This window comes from Caretta caretta, chromosome 5 (assembly GCF_965140235.1).
Source record: "Caretta caretta isolate rCarCar2 chromosome 5, rCarCar1.hap1, whole genome shotgun sequence".
Lineage (NCBI taxonomy): Eukaryota > Metazoa > Chordata > Testudines > Cheloniidae > Caretta > Caretta caretta.
The window spans coordinates 33,900,697-33,917,081 of record NC_134210.1 but is presented as its reverse complement, the minus strand read 5'-3'; the positions used below and the strand labels follow the sequence as shown (position 1 = coordinate 33,917,081).

At 39.7% G+C, this 16,385-nt stretch overlaps 1 protein-coding gene and 1 long non-coding RNA gene across 3 annotated transcripts in view; one reads left to right on the top strand and one right to left on the bottom strand.

The window, feature by feature from the left end:
* The window catches only part of LOC125637173 (uncharacterized), a 180,424-nt gene that overhangs the window by 77,438 nt on the left and 86,601 nt on the right, over positions 1-16,385 (top strand). The window lies entirely within an intron of this gene.
* The window catches only part of ITGA1 (integrin subunit alpha 1), a 151,716-nt gene that overhangs the window by 72,253 nt on the left and 63,078 nt on the right, over positions 1-16,385 (bottom strand). For both annotated transcript variants that reach the window (XM_075128464.1, XM_048851355.2), the window contains 7 exons: positions 15,417-15,537; positions 13,528-13,637; positions 12,391-12,479; positions 12,182-12,296; positions 11,384-11,511; positions 4,760-4,908; positions 673-823 (listed from right to left, as the gene is read on the bottom strand). In XM_075128464.1, coding sequence (XP_074984565.1) covers positions 673-823; positions 4,760-4,908; positions 11,384-11,511; positions 12,182-12,296; positions 12,391-12,479; positions 13,528-13,637; positions 15,417-15,537 — 863 coding nt within the window. The remainder of the gene's footprint in view (positions 1-672; positions 824-4,759; positions 4,909-11,383; positions 11,512-12,181; positions 12,297-12,390; positions 12,480-13,527; positions 13,638-15,416; positions 15,538-16,385) is intronic.

Below are 16,385 nucleotides of genomic sequence, written 5' to 3'. Positions count from 1 at the left end.
AGTTATCTGCTCTGCTTACAAAACCTTGGAAGCAATACAACTGTGGTGTTCCTGTTAGGAGCAGTAAAGAGAAATGTGATCCTGAAGAGGGATTAAAAATAAACTTTCTAAAAAAATCAACTAGTTAAATATGGGACTAATTCTAATGTATAGTTACAGTAGATAGTTCACACACAAAAGTATTTAAGGACCTTATGTTTCTCTGCGTAGGTTATTTTCACACAGGGAATAAAATCTCAAATTTCATCTTCATTCTCTCCCGGCTTATAGGGTTTGCCCCCCTTCATGAGAGAGGCAGCTTCAATATCCTAATTGCAAATATCAATGAGGAATAAAATGATTAAAAAACCTGATAGAGTCTCTTAAGAAGTTGCTGGATGATTCAGACTGATCCACTCAATTCACTTTTGCTCTTAACAAATAGATTACACACACAGAGACACAGACACACACACACACACACACAGAGGATGAATTGATCGGCTTTTTCTGATGTATTATAAAATTTGAAAGATGCATTTTATGTTCTTTAAGTTTCTCTTATTTCCCCCTCTCTCTTGAGCAATTATAGCTCCATAAAGAGGCTGTGAAATAAACTTTTTAACAGGCATTACAATTTAAAAGATGAAACATGCTTTTAAGATCTAAATTTCCCTGTATCATTTCACTTACAGCAATAGAAAATCTCTGAATGTTTTCATGTTTACAGTCCTTAATCACGTCTGCTAATTTGTAGCTGTCGTGTGATTCCCCGTCAGTCACAATAACCATTACTTTCTTTACTCCTCTTCGTGCACCCCGAGCCTCAGTGAACGCCTCTTTCCTTTAGGGAAACACACAGAGAACACAGAAAAGCAAAACACCACTCTGATTTCACAGAATTTTTAAAAAATGGATCAGAGACTAAACTACTTGCTATCAACCAATAAACAGAAGGGAAACATAAATGCTTAATCTGATCAAATGTTAAAATCTCACCCCTACATTCTTTTCTCTTTCTTTTATGTGTACTGTAATCTCTGTCTCTTTCAGTTACCTCACAGCCTAATCTGATGGATTTACAGTGCTGATCAAACAGCTGTCCACATCAGTTGTATGAGTGTCCGATTTTGCATTTACTGTCTATCCAGCAGAAGCCAGAATTCATGTCTTGCGGGTAAGGGAGGATTCCTAAAGTAATAGTATTCAGAAAAAAGAACTTTAATTCTCCCTGCATGCTCAGTGTTTGAGAGCCAGTACTTTCAGAAGCTTCTGACGCTCAGCAGCCAATAGAATCGCAGATTCTTCTAAGTTTGGTTCTGAGAGAATGTCTCTTACAGCTTTTTACTACAGGATTTGTTTTACTGAAGAGTACCACAGTACTAAGTAGAGCAACAGAAGCAGAAACATCAGTACAAATCCCTGTACCACTCAGCTTTAGAAGTACCCATGACTGTTGCTGTGCTCATTAACCTTCCCTTCAGTGAGGTTGCTTCCTCCTGACCATGAGTTGGTTGAGTTCAGGATCCTGACACAGGGAAGAAAGGTAAGCAGCACGATACGGACCCTGGACTTCAGGAAAGCAGACTTCGACTCCCTCAGGGAACGGATGGCCAGGATCCCCTGGGGGACTAACTTGAAGGGGAAAGGAGTCCAGGAGAGCTGGCTGTATTTCAAGGAATCCCTGTTGAGGTTACAGGGACAAACCATCCCGATGAGTCAAAAGAATAGTAAATATGGCAGGCGACCAGCTTGGCTTAATGGTGAAATCTTAGCGGATCTTAAACATAAAAAAGAAGCTTACAAGAAGTGGAAGGTTGGACATATGACCAGGGAAGAGTATAAAAATATTGCTCGGGCATGTAGGAATGTTATCAGGAGGGCCAAATCGCACCTGGAGCTGCAGCTAGCCAGAGATGTCAAGAGTAACAAGAAGGGTTTCTTCAGGTATGTTGGCAACAAGAAGAAAGCCAAGGAATGTGTGGGCCCCTTACTGAATGAGGGAGGCAAACTAGTGACAGAGGATGTGGAAAAAGCTAATGTACTCAATGCTTTTTTTGCCTCTGTTTTCACTAACAAGGTCAGCTCCCAGACTGCTACGCTGGGCATCACAAAATGGGGAAGAGATGGACAGCCCTCTGTGGAGATAGAGGTGGTTAGGGACTATTTAGAAAAGCTGGACGTGCACAAGTCCATGGGGCCGGACGAGTTGCATCCGAGAGTGCTGAAGGAACTGGCGGCTGTGATTGCAGAGCCATTGGCCATTATCTTTGAAAACTCGTGGCGAACCGGGGAAGTCTCGGATGACTGGAAAAAGGCTAATGTAGTGCCAATCTTTAAAAAAGGGAAGAAGGAGGATCCTGGGAACTACAGGCCAGTCAGCCTCACTTCAGTCCCTGGAAAAATCATAGAGCAGGTCCTCAAAGAATCAATCCTGAAGCACTTGCATGAGAGGAAAGTGATCAGGAACAGCCAGCATGGATTCACCAAGGGAAGGTCATGTCTGACTAATCTAATCGCCTTTTATGATGAGATTACTGGTTCTGTGGATGAAGGGAAAGCAGTGGATGTATTGTTTCTTGACTTTAGCAAAGCTTTTGACACTGTCTCCCACAGTATTCTTGTCAGCAAGTTAAGGAAGTATGGGCTGGATGAATGCTCTACAAGGTGGGTAGAAAGCTGGCTAGATTGTCGGGCTCAACGGGTAGTTATCAATGGCTCCATGTCTAGTTGGCAGCCGGTATCAAGTGGAGTGCCCCAAGGGTCGGTCCTGGGGCCGGTTTTGTTCAATATCTTCATAAATGATCTGGAGGATGGTGTGGATTGCACTCTCAGCAAATTTGCGGATGATACTAAACTGGGAGGAGTGGTAGATACGCTGGAGGGGAGGGATAGGATACAGAAGGACCTAGACAAATTGGAGGATTGGGCCAAAAGAAATCTGATGAGGTTCAATAAGGATAAGTGCAGGGTCCTGCACTTAGGACGGAAGAACCCAATGCACAGCTACAGACTAGGGACCGAATGGCTAGGCAGCAGTTCTGCGGAAAAGGACCTAGGGGTGACAGTGGACGAGAAGCTGGATATGAGTCAGCAGTGTGCCCTTGTTGCCAAGAAGGCCAATGGCATTTTGGGATGTATAAGTAGGGGCATAGCGAGCAGATCGAGTGACGTGATCGTTCCCCTCTATTCGACATTAGTGAGGCCTCATCTGGAGTACTGTGTCCAGTTTTGGGCCCCACACTTCAAGAAGGATGTGGATAAATTGGAGAGAGTCCAGCGAAGGGCAACTAAAATGATTAAGGGTCTGGAACACATGAGTTATGAGGAGAGGCTGAGGGAGCTGGGATTGTTTAGCCTGCAGAAGAGAAGAATGAGGGGGGATTTGATAGCTGCTTTCAACTACCTGAAAGGGGGTTCCAAAGAGGATGGCTCTAGACTGTTCTCAATGGTATCAGATGACAGAACGAGGAGTAATGGTCTCAAGCTGCAGTGGGGGAGGTTTAGATTGGATATTAGGAAAAACTTTTTCACTAAGAGGGTGGTGAAACACTGGAATGCGTTACCTAGGGAGCTGGTAGAATCTCCTTCCTTAGAGGTTTTTAAGGTCAGGCTTGACAAAGCCCTGGCTGGGATGATTTAACTGGGAATTGGTCCTGCTTCGAGCAGGGGGTTGGACTAGATGACCTTCTGGGGTCCCTTCCAACCCTTATATTCTATGATTCCATGATTCTATGATTCCTTCCCCCTCTCCCATTTGAATGCTTTGATCCTGACTGAAATAGGATATTAAGGTATGAGGAGGAGATGAGGTCTGAATAAACTACAGAAGAGAACAAAATAATGTAATAAATTGCATTGTCAAGGGGCTTTTTGGTAGATTGTGATGTTATTAAATACAATAATAGAACAATTAAAGCAGATGGTGTCACTCTAGAAGCAATATAGACAGACTCGTTAGATCGGTAGATCTGTGCCCTGTCTGTAGGTAGAGACGGAGATAAAGAGATAGACCGACAAAGAATACTAAGTATCAGTGTCCAACTCCCATTTTTTTCACCCAAATTCCCTCTACACTTAACAAAAATAGGATATAAAAACCAAAATTTATATAAGAAAAAATAAAACGAACATTTACCACAGCATGGACAAAATTAAAAATATAAACCTTTCATATACACAAACTTGCATGTGTTATACAGATAATTACATAGGGCATAAGGATGTGTTAAATAGAGCTGGGTGACATTTTTTAGCCCAAACTATTTTTCAATAAAATAGTCTGGTGACATCACAATATTTTGTGAATTCATGTAAATTTTGCTGACTTGTTTATTTAGAAAAAACAAAATTCTGGAAAAATCAAATTTTCATTTTGACATTTTTTAAATGAAACGTTTCAATTTTTCAGTTTCAAATCAATTTTTGTTTCTAAGTTGCTTTTAATTTTATTTTAAAAATTCAAAAACCTTTAAAAATGGTCAGCATCAAAACAAATATTTTCATTTTGGCAAAATGATTCTTTTAAAATTTTCTATTTACTGAGCAAAAATTGGTTTTGGCTCTACTCTAAATTTACTCCTTATTTAAATTAAATCTACTACTAAAAAACTCCATTATTCACCTAGCTTTAGTTCAGATACAATGGAACCCAGATGCAAACTGCCCTGGATTTTGATTTGCAAAATCAAAATCTATAAAAACCAAATCTACAAACACATCTGATTTTATTCCTCTCCACTGTAACTTATCCATACTTCATAAAATAGTATGTACTTACCTTGCTGTATCTATTCCAAGGGCTGTCATAGTTTGTGCTCCACCTCTTTGCTTTATCGCCTTGGCTGCAATCAGTACATCATCTGTTGTCATGTAAGTACTGAGGTTAAATTCATGGACTACCTTTTGCCCATATTGAACAATTCCAACCTGAAACAAGCAATTTCTGTTAAAAAAAGCCCTCAATAATGAATGTTTTTGCGATCATCAGTCTCTCTCAATGGGTTAAATACATTCCTTTGCTGAAGGCCAGGGCAAGGGGTATGGACAACACAAGTCCTGGGTAGAGTTGTGTGAGTAACTGATTGGCAGGCAAAAAAATCATCGGGTGAACTCAAAATGAAAACACTTCAAAATTTTCAATAAAACAAAAAAGAGAAAATAATTATTCAGGCCTAATGAAATGTTTTGTCCAACCCCAAATTAAACATTTTATTTATTTTTTGAGTTTTTAAAACCTTTTTAAAAATAAAATTGAAGCTTTTTTAAAGAATAATTTTGAATAAAAAAATTAAAACATTTCATTTAGAAGATGTCAAAACAAAACATTTAGATTTTTTCAGAATTTTTTTCTTTTTTGTTTCAGCCAAAACAATTCAGTAAATTTAACACATATTCATGAGCTGTTTAGGTTGACCTAAAGATACTTTTTTTTTTGGCAAAAAGAATTGCATCCAAAAAATTTCACTCACTTCTAGTCCTGGGGTAAATTTCTCCTAAGATAAATACATAGTTTGCATGTGAGTAGATATGGTTCGAAAACAACTATTGAGTTTCACAAAACATACTGAGGTTTTAAAATTTGGTTTTTGAATCTTTCACAAAAAGGGTGGGGGTTAGGAGGAGCAAGACTCACCCCAGTATAGCTAATAGCCAGGTGGTTAGGCCATTGACCAACGGGTTAGGAGACTCAGATTCAAGTCTGATTTAGGATAAAAAAACTGGGATAGAAAAACTCTGATTTGAATGCAGAACCAGGCCAGTGTCTTAACTACCATGTTATAGAGAGTCTCCCTCTCACCAGTTTTGTGTTAAAAAAAAATTGTCTAGCTCTACAGGTGAGCTTACACAACTGCCTATGGAGTAAGAGGACATATTTCACATCCAATAACGCTAATGCTTTTAAAATACATTTCAGTTATATCCAATATATCATTTATACTAAACCTAGAGCAGAAATATCACTCAGCTGATGTTTTCAGGTCCCAGTATGAGATGAAGATTACAGTGATCTTTAGCTTGACCAAGAGCACAGTGCTCTCTGATTTAAGGGACAGCAGGGAGGGTAGTTCAGGCTCAGGCCATTCTCCCAGCAGGAGGTAAGCCAAACCAATAGATTCTTTATGCCTGACATGCACCAGAGGGGAGAACTTGAATAAAATGGCAGCTCCTGGAAAGAAGGGAAACCCAAGAAGACCTCTGCTGGACAAATCTTTGTGTGAGAGATTGACACACTGAATTACAGCCAGTGTGCAAATGCCTGAGGGAACCTACTGCAAAAACAGAATGTAAAATAAAAAAAGATAAGCAATATTCCTAAATATTACTTAATTTCCCCTCATTCATCTCAGTCTCTTTTAATGTTTTGGCAGGTTCTTGACTGCTTTTACTGGGAAAAATCCACACAATATTCCATTAGCATATTTCAATTTTATGTTAAGCTTTACGATTTATTGGTGTTATTTAGGGTAATGCACTATTATGTGGCATATTTATATTTCGCCCATCTATTATTAAAAGCTCTGTAACATTTAGGTATTGGGGATCAATAAGACCTCTATAATGTTTATACAGTCATATTATTTTATAGGTGGCTTGGTGTGTGTTTTAGACTTGCTTTATAGATGTGTTTCTGAGACAATTTTATAACATTTCCATCGGCTGTGAAAAGATTTTGTTTACTAGCATTCAGACTGATGATGCTATAATGGGATAAATATCCTATACTGTGATAAAGTAAACATTGACACTGTAATAGTCTTATTAACCCTATGGTCCTGCTAGCAGTATGATTATAAAGGGATATGACAATAACAGAGAATCCTAACATCACCTTTAACTTCTGCAACTCAGATTTGCTTGCTTTTTCTAAAGGAAGGATATACATAAGTTCAGCCCATTAAGATAAGTTGCACCCTTTTAAAATTGCCTCTAAAAATTCACTTCTGCTCCCATAATGAGGAATATCCAGGGGCTGTGTGCCCCTGTGGATTCTGCACAATGTGTATCTCTTGTTTAGGTTACACAAAAGACACACATGACATTTACTGCTCATAGAAGACGTGTGGCTAAAACTTTATCCCTTGTCAAAGATTAAATTCTGAACCCCTTGCCTCCATTGCACCTAATTTTGTGGCATGTGTTTTAACTGCAGTTGAAGGAGGAATGTGCCCAGTCAAAGGAAGCTGGCTTTCAGTTATTTCTTTTTCTTAGATAAGACCATTTAACCCATGATGGAGCTTCATCCCCCCTTATCTTCCATTTCATGTGGTAGCAGCCAATAAATTGGTACATGGAAATTAGCTCTATTCAATCATGATCTGGCTCTTGCATATAAAATAATTCCAGTGAGGTACTGTGAATATTTTAACAAGGGGCTCTCAAAACTTTTTCCGTTCACCTGTGATAAACTCAAAAGGCCACATCCCTATTCCCTACTTGGTTGTATTTTCATTGCTCTAGCCACACAAAGGGGACAGAGGCTTGTTTCAGCAATCAGCTGTGGATTCCCTTGTGTTTTAAGGAATCCCTGGGTGGCATAAAGTTGGTCTAGCCAGCTCCATGCCACCTGCTCTTGGTCCTCCTAGTGCAGGGGACAGGCCAAGAGCATGCTGGGGCCATGAATGAGTATAGGCAGAGCAAGCTGCACTCCAGCAAACCTAGGCTGATGGAATGATTCCCAGGAGACTATTACTGCCTGCACAAATAAGATCACAGCATTGAGGCTGCTCTAATTTGTGGTAGGGTCCATATCGGCCCCTGGATGCTCTCAGGATCAGGGAAGCGGAAAGGATGCTGGTTGCCACATATACCACCCCACCCCAGGAATGTCCTATGTATGTAGGGGTGCTTGTTTTTGCAGAGAAGAGGCGCAATAGGGTAAAGAATTGATTAATTTGTTTTCCCTCTTCAAAGAAAACCGTGCCCATAACCATGGAATGAAACAGCACCTCTTGACAAATGTATACTAAGAGCATTTGCTGAAAATGTTTACACTTTGTTTCTGAAAATCACACTGCATGTGTTGATAGCATAGCACAGCATTCAGCTTGTAAAATATGAAGGAGGAAGATGTGATGACCTTTTGGGAGTTCTGAGGAATCCTGCCCTGGGAGAATTTTTGAAAAAACCTGTCATCTGGTACAATCTAGTCCAAGGTGTCAAGGATACATCATCTCTGGCAGGGATAATTTACTGGTTTTCGAGAAAATTGTTACAGTCTTTGGCAAAGTGACAGAATAAGTTCCACCTTTTAAAATTAGACATAAATCTCTATTGTAATAGGAATGGAAGGTTAGGCTTTTGGGGGCTTTTATAATGGGCACACATCTGACTGATGTAACCTTACCTTAGTGGGACTATGATCCTGTCCAAACCCCCATACCTCATCAGACTACTAATCCCAATCTTACATGTAATATGAGTCTTGATTTACTTGGTTTACATATGTGAACTAGGATCCTATTAGTTAGGAAGCGGTATTTCTATGTTGCCTGAAAAAAACTAACATTTTTCCTCCCAGCTTTACTGACCACAGCTTATTGAACATGTTTTTTGACTCATGACTTATTTAACATGTCTTTGTTCTCTTCCCTTACATTCCACACATTTTTATTTTCCATGAGGGAATGGTTCTGTAATTGTCCCAAGTTCCTGTGCAAAAGCGCTGTAACACTATTCAAGGAAAAGTTCTATGTTCTGCGTGACCGTTCTATTTTAAGACAAAACTTTTTGTGGCAATATATATTGTTGTTCCTTCTATTAATAAATACAGTCCCTTGTTTGAAGTATATAAATTAGCTGTCCTAATAAATATACATGGAAACAATTGTATTCCTAAAAAACCAAACCAAAACAAAACAGTAAAATTTAAAGCAATGAAATGCCAGGACATTCCTCACTGGGATGTGGAGGAGGGAGAGAAAGAAAATTATTAGTTTTAGCCAACTTATTTGAGATGAGATTAAAAACTGAAAAAGCTTGGAAAGCAATAACAGATGGTTCATTTTTATGGATATAGAACCAGCTGAACTTTCCTCAGTAATGACACAGTCTTATTTATTCCATGGCATTTTGTTTGGTCTATCTTGCCCCTAATGAGTCAAACATAATGATCTTTAAGCCACCACTAAATCCTCCCTTCATACAAAACCTCCTTAATGCCACAATATTTTTTATACATGTAATGCCCTTTCTGTCTTTTGGAAATAAAAGTGATCATTAGGATACCACGGGGCACGTTTTATTAGCCCATTGATTCAGCCCGGTGGGGGGCATCATGAGGCACAAGCCACTTGCCCATAGCCCCCCAAAGTGTGAATTAATGCAAAATAAAATAGGCCTGAGAGTCTTTTAAAATCATTGTAATATGGTTCCAAACTTCTAATGAAACTTTTTTTGCTGTTTGGCATAGGGCTTGTGCCACAGGAAATACCTCAGACAGGAGGGAAATAAAGAACTTGTATGAAAAAGGCAGTAATGCTTTTTTCCTTTATTCATGATCCGCATTTTAACTTTCTCTTTGCTTTGCAGCTTCTCACCCCACTCCTCATTTTAATTGTTTCTTTCTCCTATTTTCTCCATGACCCTTTCCCTTCCCACACCCCTCCTCCCCCCACATATTCCTTCAGTTCTCTTCCCACCATTCAGAAAAAGCAACCACACTTGGCCCACCCACTTGAGCAGCTCTGATGATCGCATGACCAGCAATAGCGATGTCACCTTTCAGTTTGAGTTTGGGGCACCATGATTGCTTCTCAAGTGGCCAGACTTCAAAGGAGAATGCATTTCTCCTTCATTTCGGCTTCTGTTCTCATCAGCCATGGCTGAGACAACTGGGCTGCTTTGAACTCCGGCAGCTGGACTGCTTTTGAGCTGAACTCTTACATCTGATGCTGAACAGGGAAACATACATTACATGTCTGATGTACTAGTACAACTTAAAAGCAGGCCATCTGCCTCAGAAACTGTGCTGAGCACTCTGCTCAGTTAGGGAAAGAGACAGGAGAAGGAGGAAGTTCTTGTGGGAAAAACATATACAGCAAACTTTGGCTCTTTGTACCTGAATGTTTTAGCTATTGCTTTAAAATATCATTCTAAAATAGAGAATAGAGGACTTTTTCTCTTTCCCTTTTACTCCATTCCTTTCTTAGTTATAGTGAGAAGATGAAATCTATCTAGCCATAACTGCGATGATCATTTTTTCATGGAGGAGATAAACTAAAACACCCCAAGCAGACAATCAGAAAATGGTTTTGTAAAATTAATAGCCAAAGCCATATTATAAATTCTTTCGAAACTACAGTGTACAGCAGTGACCCAATTCTCCTGTCACTTGGGGAACACTGGGCTTGAAATCAGTGTAACTCCATAGATTTCAAAGTGTTCAGAAATTATAGTGATGGAGACAGTTGTACAAATCCAATCTGATCCAATCACATAGAATTTAAAGCAGTGTGAGTGAGAGTAAAATAAGGCCTACATGTTTAAAAATATAGATCAGAGGGGCAGAGGGACCACCCACACTCCTCTTCGCCTAGGCAGCAAGGGGAAAGGAGGAGAGATCCTGGCCACTCTTGGGGGAGAGGAGGGGTGAAGGAGAAGTCTTGGCCAGTCAGGGTCTCTCCAGTGGAAAGTAAGGGGAGATGTTCCAGCTGGTCCTGGAACGGGAGAGGAAATGGGGAGAAATCCTGGTGGTTCTGGTCTCTCCAAGGAGAGTGGAGGAGCTCGGAGGGGCAGGGGAAAGTCTCAGACTATCAGGATCTCCCCAGTGAGAGGGAAGGGGTGGGATCTCAACTGGCCAGGGCCTCTCTGATGGGCAATTTAGTAGTCTGGAATGAAATTTCCCATGCTCTCACAGCCTTCCTCCTATCTCAGTAGGAAGGGGATGTTTGATATCATGGCAGGGGTCCTGAGAAGAGGAAGGAAGAGCAGAACAGACTTGGCTGCTCTGAGGCTTTCCCTCTACCCAGAATGCACATAGAGATGGTGCCTTGATGGGAAAGACAGCAAAGGCATAGAGATTCTCTGTCTTTTCCTGCTGCCATTGGCTAAGCTTGGGGAATAGAGGGGAGGAGAGAGTTGATTGTCTTTCATATCCTTATTCTACCTGTATGTGAAGGCCAGGGGGGCATGAGGCAGCAGCCATTCTCCTGTGGTTGCTGCTCGCCTTCCCCACCCTGTAATGGAGGTGTTGTTTGAACAGTATTTCCAAGAAGCTGTGGGTCTGAGCAGGAAGGAACTTTTTCTTTGTGGCAAAACTGACAAAGTGAGGATAAAATCCTTTTTTTATTTTGACTCCTCATTGTAATAAACTCACTTTATTCTGCATGGACTCTCCTCTCGTTTTATTTTCCGTAAACCATATTTTTCTGCAAACAAGAATAATATCACAGCATCACTTTACCTGTGTTTGTTGAGGGCCTATGTCCATTTTTTTCAGAAGGCGGTTTAAAAATTCTGTGACACTCTCCCATGGGTAAATACTATTAGAACCATCAAGAACTATGACAATATCCAGTTGGGTCTTACATTCTGCAACATAAATTGCCAGATGAGAACTGTCACAAACAAGCGTCAAATGTATAATCATTGCACCAATAATTGTAGACATCACAATGAAGCCTGACTTTTAAAAATACATGTCTAAAACAAACTGGTTTTCAGCAATATTTGCTTTGCCATTTTAGTCCCAGGATTTTACATGTGTGAGTAGTCCCATTAACATTAGTAGAACATTGCATATAGAAAGTTAGGCATGTGTTTGTTTACAGGATTGGGATCTTTACTAAGGTAAACCCTTAATTTTCCAATTTCCTACTTTCCTACTCTGGCTCTTCCACTTAAACATGTCCTAAGATTTTGTAATGTACATCTTACCAGACTGGGCTTGTTAGATGTCTCAGTAACTTGCTTTCATTATTTAAAGAAACTCTTCTGACCATAAGGAAAAGCATCAGGACTATTTTTAGCAATTATGTTTGGACATTACAAAGCATTCTAGAGATTGTTTACACTGCACATTTATTCCAAAAGTAGCAAGAAGTTAGCTTATATACTGACAATGAAAACATTTACTTAACTTGGTAATGCTGGTAGCTTGGAAAAATAGTTTATGCTTTTTGGTATGCCTGTGTGTATACATTTGTCTTGTTCAGTGCTTCATGCTTTCAAACACATGAGAACAGTACTGTGGTATGCATACCTTGTACAGATGGTGCAATGGTATTTACAACTTCAAATGTGGAACTGACATTAGAACAGATGCCAGTTGTGTAATGCAAATGCCCACATTTGTAAGCGTAGAGAGGCCCACACGCCTTTAAGAAACAGAAAGAGTTAAAAGTTAGATAATGAAGCTTTTGGGATATGTATAATTCCCTATCAAAGTAAGGAATGTATTTATTTTCTTACCAGAAAGCCTCCTTTCGGGTTAGTCACTAAAGTTGTTCCAAGAGTCATGTTCTCTTTTACTTCCATGACGTTAGGAACTGAAGTGTCAGCTATAAATAGATCAAAATGTTAAGTATTTTGAAAAGTGAAAAGATGTTAAGTTATATGTCCTCTAGTATAAAGCTTCCAAACATAAAACACAGCTTGTTTTCGGTTCTATCAAGTATTTTAGCACTCCTCCTCCCGCCGGAACAGTGATTAGGAGTATAATGAACAAGTAAAAATGCCAAGACTGGCTTTCATCCCAGAATTTTGTCTGGGTCACTGTCTCAAATAGTTTTCCTGAACCACAAAAGAACGTAGAAATAGCAGTGCGATGAAAGCAGGAGATTACTGTTCACACAATTTTGCCAGTTAGAACAAATAAACATTACATCTTGTATAGAAGTCTGCTGTTATATATGTTATAGATTTTACATCGAAATAAATCACTGATATGTAAGGGGTTTCAGTAAAGATTAAAACTAAATAATAAATCTGGTAAAACTCAGCTTGACAGTAACTCTTTTCCTGTCACTATCAAGGATCTCCAGATGCCAGCCACAGTTATGGTGGCAATCCAGGCCTACTCTAATTGACATATTAATTGCTTCATCCCTGTTCTGGTGAGACCACTTCTAGCCAGTGACCATCTCATCTAAAGCCCATTGAAGTAATTGGAAAGACTCTCATTGGCTTCAGTGGGGTTTGGATGAGATACTGAAAAGGTAATCCATGATAATTTAGGGACTGCCACACAGAGACAATTAGTGCCAGTTGTACTGGTGTTTATATAACATAGCCATTGTTCACCATCAAATGGATTGAAATCACCAACACATTTCATGCAGACATAGGGCACTGAAGAGACTTGAAGAGAATACTATTGTTATTAATATTCAAATGTGCAACCTTGATCTGAAAGACTTCCTATTTCATTATCATGAGTTATTTTATCCCCCAGAATGTAAGCATTTAGCTACACAAATTTAGCTATCTTTTTTTGTAAACAATTTTAATAAAAAAAATTTAGCTATAAACTTGCTAAGATGTCAGTTCTATGAGTGCTCCACACACAGGATAAGGGTAGTCCTCTGCTACCCCTATTTTATTTCATACCTGGTAGGTTCAGTTTTATGCAATGTGATTGGCCCTTCCCTACAGGGCATTTGTAGACATCTCCTGTTCTCTTCTTGGGTTGGCCAACTAATGGAGAACCAATAAGTACCCTGAAAATGAAATAAGTCACATGAATTTTCTCCTCAAAGCATACATTCTTCCTTTTGTTCCATTAGTGGACATGAAAGTCAGTACTGAGTATAATGCACCTTTATAAAACTTATTGGGGGGCCCATCTGCAGCAAGCTCTGCACAAGTGTGCAAGCTGGAGAGACAGCTGGAAAAAATGGCATCATATTTTTAGTTCAGAGACAAAGAAAAGTAACCATGTTATCTTCTGCTCCTTGAGAAGAACACAAAAAAGGAAAGAGGTGTGTAAGTGTATGTGTTCATGGATGTGTGGAGGAAAAGACAATGCCAAACGCCAAGGATATTTTGGGAGACAAAAGATTTGAAAAAGTATCTGCATTTGTCTTTTTAAAACATCTTCTCTCTCCTCTCTTATTTTTTTTTCCATTTTAGTTTAAATTACAATTTACAATGGTCTACAGCAGTGGTTCTCAAACTAAGGCCACTGCTTGTTCAGGGAAAGCCCTTGGCCGGCTGGGCCAGTTTGTTTACCTGCCGCGTCCACAGGTTCGGCCGATTGCAGCTCCCACTGGCTGCAGTTCACTGCTCCAGGCCAATGGGGCTGCGGGAAGTGGCGCGGGCCGAGGGATGTGATACACATCCTGCAGCCCCCATTGGCCTGGAGCGGCGAACTGCAGCCAGTGGGAGCCACGATCGGCCGAACCTGCAGACGCGGCAGGTAAACAAACCGGCCCGGCCCGCCAAGGGCTTTCCCTGAACAAGCGGCAGCCATAGTTTGAGAACCACTGCCTTAATGAATATTTAAAGAACCCACAAGCCAGAAGGTCATGAAATAGTATTTTAAAAGGGGCACCTGCAGTTTCATTACTTTCAATACTTTCTAGTGATTCTGTAATAGCCAGCGTGAGACAGTAATATTGTACATGGCCTCATCAACAACCTGCGGCTATATTGTTGCATTTGTGCATAAGATTAGTGAAGGTATTACATACTGATAGCCTGATCTAGCAGAATATATCTATTGCCACATGGGCCTCAAACCCGTAGATTGTCATTGGCTGTTTTCCTATCTTGTTCAGCAGAAATATTAGACTGCTGCAGAATCCCATTTCAAAAATAGGGAAACCTACACAGAATGGTGAATGCTACACAGTTATGCTTCAGTATTCCCAATTTTGGGGTCATTTGACTTCCAATTCAATCCTCTACCCAACCAGCAACCAGTGTGGGAACAGAAATAATTCTCAAAGATGCAGCTGCAGAGAGGACTATTAACTCCCTATCAACTGGACAGGTAATCGGACGGAGATAGTCTTATTCTGAATTCCACTCTCAGTGCAGAGGAGATGGTCCCCTCTCTGATTTGAGCTTTCTCATAGCATTGCCATCTCAGTGGAACATCTAGCATGACATCATTCTGAAGAAGCAAAGACAGCAACAAACTTGGCTGAATAAAACCTTTATTTCAGAATGTAGCAGCAATGAGCAGAGGGTCCAAAGCACCAAACACCAATATAATAATCAAAGAAGACATTTTAGCCCAAATTAAAGGGTATTGTATTATTTGATATTTTGATCTAAAAGTCTTCCTCTAGGTTGGCATAATCAGTGGAGACAATCACTGACAGAACCCATTAGAGACAATCGTACAAAGCAAGGAAATATTTACCGTGACTAAAGAAGGCAGAACCTGGCCCTTATTTACTGAAATTATGGAACAGAATACAGTTCCAATGTGTGCTATTCCTGTTATTAAATAGTTTACCATTAGGATATTATGCTATTTAGAAAAAACTCACCATTTTCCTTCCTCATTTTCATACTGTTGAACAGTGTACCCAAACATGTCCTCCACAGAGCCATTGAACGTCATTGCATTTTTGACATCGACATTGAAAGATGCACTGAGGTGAAGCAGAGCTGTTAAAAAAAAATTAAATTCAATGTAACATGCAACATTATGTAACTATGTATACAAATCAAGACTGAGTAAAGTGACCATTGTGATTTTGATTAAAAGTGATTTTACTGAGGTTGCTATTGGAGTCAGCCATTTTGCTCAAAATGGCATTTTTGAATAGCAGAAATAAATATTAAGCAACCACATTAAGTTTTAATTTTAGTTAATATTAGTTTCATAACTTTCCTTTATAAAAAATCTTCATTAATTTTAAAACAAAAATATAAGGAGGATTCTGTTTCTGCAATAGCTGAATTGCAGGATTGATGCAAGAAAGCTAGATAAAACAGAATTATAAATTGTGGTATGGGAGAACTGGTTGGATTCTGGATGGATGGATTTTGATGACTCAGGATCTCTTCCTATCTGTTAATTAAGTGTGCTCCAGGAAGGTAATAATAAGGTTCACACTTTGGGTGTAATTTTTGACCATCAGCAGAATATGGAAGAACTGGCTTTTAGCACCAGGCCAGAAGTTGTACATTTTAATTCTACATATAGAGTTCATCATGATGATCCATGCCTTTGTGATATCTATGCTTGACTATTCTAATAGCCTATCAATGCTCAGTCAGAATGGCTTATTGCAATTAGAGTCTGACTTGTTCCTTGTGCTAGAGGGTATGGCAACAGCAGCTGTACCTGTGATCTGATCACTGGATTACCAGTTAAACTGCCCCAGAGTAAACCTGAGGGGCAAAGCTGTGTCTAACTGATAGACTGAGGATGGGCTGGAGGATGAGCTAATTAACCCAGTAAGTAGAAAGGTGCAAGAAGAAAGTGGTCAGGTGGGAAGAGAGATTGGTAG